The 7,500-nt window shown below is 44.5% G+C and overlaps 1 protein-coding gene across 1 annotated transcript in view; it reads right to left on the reverse strand.

Moving 5' to 3' along the window:
* Positions 1–2,521: 2,521 nt before the first annotated feature.
* LOC139662238 (homeobox protein Meis1-like) overlaps positions 2,522–7,500 on the reverse strand; it is a 44,241-nt gene continuing 39,262 nt past the window's right edge. Inside the window, exon 9 of the mRNA XM_071540880.1 lies at positions 2,522–2,602. Coding sequence (XP_071396981.1) covers positions 2,522–2,602 — 81 coding nt within the window. The remainder of the gene's footprint in view (positions 2,603–7,500) is intronic.

Genomic DNA, 7,500 nt, shown 5'->3' on the forward strand with positions numbered 1-7,500 from the left:
CTTTCCACCGCATTGTTCTGTCCTTGAGGAAGGAGAGGAGTGCAGCAGAGTGTTACGGCCCGCTGTGCTGTCTGCCTGTTCTCACCTGTCTCTCTCTCTCTCTACCCAGCATGCACTCTGCTCTTCACACAGACAGAATGCTTTTATTTCTATTTCTTTTTTTTTTTACGATACTCCCTCCTGTAGTTTGTGAGTGTTTTAGGAGCTGTGAGGTTCTTCACATTAATAGAATTTGGGGATTGTAATGCTGGTGACTGTGGACCTTCTGTATTGCATTTGATTACAAGTCTGCATAGAAAACACAATGGAGTCAGGACAGTGTGTGAGGCTGCAATAATCCTCAGCTGTGTCTTTTAAAAGCTGCTCCAGGACTCAGTAAAAAAATGCTCCTTTTACCACCTTCACACAGCTGATGGGTTTTTCTGTTGTGCCTCTGCAGCACAGTCTCACTGCATGTTGTGAATTGAGCACAAATTCTGAAACGTGGATTACGTGTTTGTGGACAGGAATTTCAGAGGTTTCAGATCCAGTTTCTCCAGTAAAGGATTCTGGTTCAACAGCAGAACTGGACTGGACATTTTCACCTGTTGGTCACACTGGAAAGGTTAGCTAACGTTCAGTTTAGCAGCTGAAACGGGAGCGTATCTATGTTCCCAGGGTCCTATGTTCCTAAGGTCCTATGTTCCCAGGGTCCTATGTTCCCAGGGTCCTATGTTCCCAGGGTCCTATGTTCCCAAGGTCCCTATGTTCCCAAGGTCCTATGTTCCCAGGGTCCTATGTTCCCAGGGTCCTATGTTCCCAGGGTCCTATGTTCCCAAGGTCCTATGTTCCCAGGGTCCTATGTTCCAGGGTCCTATGTTCCCCAGATTTATATGGCACATAATGGGAACATGACAAAGGGTCCTATGTTCCCCAGTTTCTACCCTAACCCAACTGTAACCAACCATATTATGCGAATACAGAGCTGGGGAACATCTTTTTCAGGTCCCATTATGTGCTATATAGAGCTGGGGAAACATAGGACCCTGGTAACATAGGACCTTGGGAACATAGACAGGGAAGACTGGGAGTTGAACCCGGGTCGTCGCCCCAGCCACCTAATCCTCTTCCTGGTGGGGTTTCCCTCAGTTTTTCGGAGCACGGAGCTCGTTATTTGCGTTTTAAGACACCAGGGCTCTCCGCGGCTTTGGCGTGTTTTTTTTATGTTCGGCAGAATGAGCTCATGTGGTTCAGAGACCGCAGTGTTTTCATTCACTTCTTGTTGAGTTGCCATGTCTGTGTTGCATTGGAAGACTGATTTTTCCATTTCACATTTCTCTGCAACTCAAATTGCTTGTGGAAGCGTTTGGCTAGCTAGGAGAAGATTCATTTCAAATCCCCTGCTTTCTTGATAACCTGTCGTTTCACAACAACATTAGATTGCTTGATTTAAGTTTTTGCATTTTAGACATTTTGTTTGTTGGACTTCTTCATTGTAAGCGGGCTTAATCCTTTGTTGAGGATGTAGCATTAGTCTAGCAGGCCTTGCTAACTGTATGTAGCAGTAGCGCTAGCCTAAGCTGCAGTAGTGAGCAGTGGTGGAAAGTAACTAAGTACATTTACTCAAGTACTGTACTTAAGTACAATTTTGAGGTACTTGTACTTTACTTGAGTATTTCCATTTTTATGCTACTTTGTACTTATACTCCACTACATTTTAGAGGGAAATATTGTACTTTCTACTCCATTACATTTATTTCACAGCTATAGTTACTAGTTACTTTTCAGATCAATAATTTTATATTTAAAACATTTGATCATCTTTATAAAATAAATATAAAATAGCATTGTTATAGATTAGACTACCCAAAAAGTATAGCTAAATTGTTAAGATTAGCTTCACGTTGACAACTTTAAAATGCTGCTTACATGTACATGTATGTCAATAAATCAGTATTAATATTCCAATAATTTATGAAAAATATAACTCTCTAGATGGGGACAGTTTGCAGAATGAGTACGTTTACTTTGATACTCTAAGTACATTTTGCTGCCAATACTTATGTACTTTTACTTAAGTAAGATTTTGAAGTAAAAGATCTCAGTACTTCTACCACCACTGGTAGTGAGCTACTGATGGTGATTTTATATTATTTAATTAAGTTTTAATTTGCCAAGACACTAGTTTTCACTTGTTTCCCCAACAATGAAATATGCTGACGATTCCATTTCTATATCAGTAAATAGAGCACATGCTTCCAGGGTTAGAAATACTCCACAGCCCCCCTCCACACCACACACACACACACACACACACACACACACACACACTCCAATTAACTGGATTCCCCCCCCCCACCCTCTAACTGTAAAGGGGGGATATTTGGGAGACAGGGCAACCCCAGAGGAATTAATCATTCAAATCATTAGCCACAGGTTGCCTGGGGGGCCAAGCCTTCCCTCCGCTCCCCAAACACAACAAGAGCGACGCCGCTGCGCTACGCTAACGCTAACGCTAATGCTAACGCTAACGCCGAGCCACTCACCAGTTGTTGACCTGCAGGATGGTGAGGCCGGTGTCCTGCGCTAGCTGCTTCTTCTGCTCCTCCGACGGGTATGGGTGCTGCGGGAGAAGAGAGAGAGAGAGAGAGAGAAGACAACATGAACACGACAGAGAAACCACGTCTTGTTTGTTCTTGTTGTCACTGTTGTTACTGTTGTTGTTGTTGTTGTGGTTGCCGTCGGTGGCGGCGCGAGCCCAGCAGCTGCTAATTAGCGTTAAAGAACGGAGGCGTGGCTGCGACTCATTAGGGGGAATATGAAATGGAGCATAATTAATGGTGAAAAAATGGTGAGCCAATTAGGAGTTTAGCCAAGTGGAGAAACAGCCCCATTAATTAGACTGGGGGGGCGGGGGGGGGGGGGTCCAGGCTTGTTTCTCTAACAGTAGGGGATACAGAGCCGGCCTGGGGCTGCAGCTCCCTGGAGTCTGTGTGTGTGTGTGTGTGTGTGTGTGTGTGTGTGTGTTTGTATTGATGCCTTTTTATATGTGACTGTATACTGTGTGTGTGTGTGGGTGTATGCATTTCTGTTTGTGCATGTGTTGTGTATTTGTGTGTGTGTATCATTGTGTGGTTTTTGTGTCTGCATATGCCTCTGTGTGTGTGTGTGTGTGTGTGTGTGTGTGTGTGTGTGTGTGTGTGTGTTTTCAGTGACACCGGGGACAAATCCAAAATCCCCGTAGTTCAGACACACTTCTTCTCCTGTTTTGTTTGTCCTTGTCGTCTCTAACGGCCTCAGCGGACAAATTCTATAAAAAAAATACTTTCTGCCTTTTCTCTTTTTTCGCTCTCATTTCTTTTCCCAGCACTTCTTTATGATCCTTGATCCTTCTAGGGTCACGGGAGTATTTGTTCCAATTAATTGTCAGGGTGCTGTGACCTCTGACCTTTGACCTCCTGGCTATTGGTTGCTTGTAATGTTGGTGATCTAGGAGTTTAAGCTGATTCTACTGTTACACTCATCGTAAATCACTCTGGAATAGAGTGTCAGCTGACTGCCTGACATGTTAGCATCCAACATCCAGGAAGGCAAAGGCTTCTTCTATCTGTCTTCACATGATGGCGGTCACGCTTTGTGCTCGCCCTCAAATATTAACGCTACATGTTTCCCCCCCACACACACAGGCAAGTATGTGAACAATGCTGTTCATGACGCAAACCACTTTTGCGTATGCGTAGAGTAATACAATTGAAGTGGAAAATTATGTTTTCTACTTGCTTCCTGTAAAAATAACAGAAAAATCCACACCTTATTCCAAACTGAATGTGTCTCTGTCCCATATGTAATTGCAACATGGAATGAGCTTGTTCAGGACACATGTTGGGAAAAGATACGGTCTCTCCCTAATAGATATCGACTGGTTAACAAAGTGAAAGACATTTCTTTTAAGATCATTCATCGTTGTTATCCTGTCAAGTCATTTTGGTGAGATTCAAGAAGGATATTGATGTAATCTGCACCCAGAGACTGTCTTCCATTTGTTTTGGTCTTGTGATCACACTCGGAGTCTGTGGCGAGGCATCTGTCGTTTTATACTGGACTCTATCTTGTGATGCTTTTGTACTTTGCTTGAAGGATGTTTTGTTTGGTTTTACAAATTATGGGAAAGAATTAGAATTATAGGAAAGAATCAATAGGCGGTATGTGCGAAGATTGATGAACGTAATGCGGAAACCAACTTTCACAAGCATAGGCCAACAACAGTTAGCAACATGCCATGCTAAGCTTAGCTCAAGCTACTACTGAGTCAGATTGCAAATGAGACACGGGAGCTAGAAGACCCGCCTGCTTCTTTCAAATCAGCTGTGTGGGAAAATTTCGGTTCCCAGGGCACTACGACAGCAATGGAGAGCGAGTGGTGGATCGGACGAGGACGGTGTAAGTGTGCGGAAACACATCGAATATACGTTAGCATGTTCGATGTGATCACCGGGAGCTAGGCAAAAAAAAAACAGGAGTCCAACTTCTTATCCCCGCTGCTTGTAAGCAGCCTCTAGATGTGAAAGCAGACAAAAACATTACCGAAGCAAATGGCATTTACATTTCATCGGCTATGCGCCCATATGCAGTGGCAGAGGACCCCGGCTTCAAGTATTTATTAAAAGTGCTCGAGTCTCGTTACAACTTTCCATCCCGTCGCACGTAAGCCAATCCGTGGTCAGGGGGGACTATACGACACGAGGTGGAACAAACTGTAACTTGTCTGTTCAAAATAAATGAAAACAAACCTAGCCTTATGCATTTGGGGTTTTTTGTTGCTTTTTTCCCGTTGTACCGAACTCGTACCAAACCGTGATGTGAACCGAACCGTGACTTCTGTGTACCGTTACACCCCTACTAGACAGCACTCATTTCAAGTGCTGTTTTCACACTGATATACTGCATAGTGAAGCTAAGGCTGAGACATGCTGCGCATCCAAAACACCACGTGTAAATCGTAGTGTAGTATTGTCAAACAAAACCGTTAAAAACTAGAAAATGTGCTCAGTAGAAGACAGACCTCCTCCATGTCTGACAACACCCCACAATCTTTTTTCTAAGTGTTTTTATGATTGAGTGATCATGTACACAATTTTGATTTGTGATGCCTTTAACTGTTGTTGCTTTGTTGTTGTATTGTTGTTAAATCTCATCATTTGTTCTTAACCATAACCTTTTATTCTTTTGTAAAGCACTTTGTAACCTAGGTTTTGAAAGGTGCTATATAAATAAACTTTTACTTACTTACTTACATACAAGGAAGTTAAGCACCTTTCAAGTTGTGCCCAACTTTCTGAGATATCCTGCTAACAGACGGACAAACACACAGACTCAGGTGAAAACATGTGGAGGTAACAACTGAAAAAAGGCACAGGAGCGTTCAGAGAAGCTTCTCATGTGATCACGGCCTCATTTGATAAATTTAAAACACAGCCTCTATGCGTGTGAAGACCAAAATTGTCAAGGATAACACGCACAGAAAAAGCCCTCAGTTTGTTTCCACTGTGGGTCGTTGCTCCCTCAGCCAAGTCGGCATGTGAGACGGGACAGAAAAGGAAAGAAGAATTACCATAGAGAAGTAGGGCAAGGCAGTAAGGACAAAAAGGAGAACACATACACAGCGGTGAGGTCACAGCTCCCGGTGCTGCTGAAGCGGTCCCGGCTGAACGGTAGCTGCAGTGCGCCCGGCCCGCGCGGGGCGAGGCGTCCGAGCGCCCCGGGACGTTTCCACAGCACCGGGCCAAATGACACGCTCCCCGCCGCACCAGGAGAAGATGGATGAACCACATCCCTCTCTGCGGTGGAGGCAGGGATGGAAAGTCTTTGATGTCTTTTTCTTTCTCCCCCCCCCCCCCCCATTCCCTTCTTCTCTCCGCCACGGAGTCAATTTAGAGTGGGTGCCGCGCTCGGTGTTTTCCATGTGATCTGATAGTAGGTAATTGGCCTAAACTGCATCTAATTTGCCACAAAGACTGATAATCATGATGTTGCTTCATCAAATTTTCAGCCCGCGTCTAGCAGCCTTCTCCAGGGAGGCGCTTTGTTCCACAACAACACTGATAATTTCATCAAACGAGACGAAGCAAAGTGAGTGAAGAATGGCGAGAAAGTGTTTCCCGGAGGCATGAACTTTTAGATTGTCTCAGCCGAGAAAAACAACTCGATTTACGAGTGTCAAATGAGCCGATAGGGCGCCGGAGCAGCCAGACTCCTGTAAGGATTCATCTTCCCTTCAGTCCAGCGGCTCATCACACCCCGTCGCATGCAACATGAAAACAAGCTATATATGTGAAACCGCGAAATCTTCCTCCGAAAAATGAGCGGAAAGTAGAAACACATGGTGCGGCAGCAGAGGCTGGTGAACCTCCAGCCTAACTTCAGAGTTTCCACTCAGGCTCTAATCTGGAGCCACCTGCTCATTATAAAATTATAATCCTGTTAGCAGGACCGGCGGCTCCGACCGCCCCGACGCTCCCGGCCTGGCCCGGCCCCAAACCTGCTATTAGTGCTGACTGAGGTCGGGCCTGAGCCTCCAGGCTGCTCTCAGATCAGCTTCACTGAACCTCCGTGAAGGCTGAGCAGGTCGAGCTGATCCCAGATCGTCTTTAGGAGCGATGAACTGATCGCAGTCTGACACAAGGAGCAAGGAATTGTGCCATGAATTACACATATGATGTTTTGTCAATTTAAAAGATAATTTTGCAAGTCAAGAAAGTGTCAGTTTGTGGTAAAACAGTAAAGTAACGTTTAGTTTAGTGTTTCAGGCTCAGTGAACTACATCTCTGTCTCACCGACACCAACATGAAGGAAACATAGGAAACACACAGCATGGCGTTAACGTTAGCCCCCACTGTACTGAAACTATCCTGAACCAGTTTAAACCCGTTCTTCCTGCCTACCTTCCAGGTTGTGTATAATACTCCTGCTGTCTGAGAGGGACTGAGCTTCAGGCTCTGGGCAGCTTGTGGAGAGAGAAAGTTATGATGTCACTTACGCCACTTTTGGGTGTGTCGTCTTTCTAATGACGTATTTTCACAGTCTGATACTTCAACAGTTTTACGACAAACTGAGACTTTCTTGACTTGCAAAATTATCTTTTAAATTGACAAAACATCATATGTGTAATTCATGGCACAATTCAAACGGGATCAAACAATTATTTGTCTCTTGCCGTTGACTACCGTACATATTTTTTCCAAAATAAGGTCCCATGGTGGACAGAGGAAGGGGAGGGGCTTAGGCTCTCTATTACTGTGGTATTTTTAAAGGTTTCCCATGAAATGTGAATTTTTGGATTACACACTGTTTGACCGACAGGTGATCTGTGGGAAGTGCAGTGCAGAAACACCACAGTGAGGATGGAGACTGAATAAAGAAAATAATCTCAGATCTACAGCTTCAGTCTCTCCGGCTGAGAGTTTGATCTGAATGATGAACTGAAGCTGTCAGTCAGGTCAGAGGGTGGAGGAGGTAATCTGA

This window comes from Centroberyx affinis, unplaced genomic scaffold (assembly GCF_046629955.1).
Source record: "Centroberyx affinis isolate AG114_WGS23_722 - 3 ecotype Tasmania unplaced genomic scaffold, CSIRO-AGI_Caff_v1 ptg003741l_1, whole genome shotgun sequence".
NCBI classification, from domain to species: domain Eukaryota; kingdom Metazoa; phylum Chordata; class Actinopteri; order Beryciformes; family Berycidae; genus Centroberyx; species Centroberyx affinis.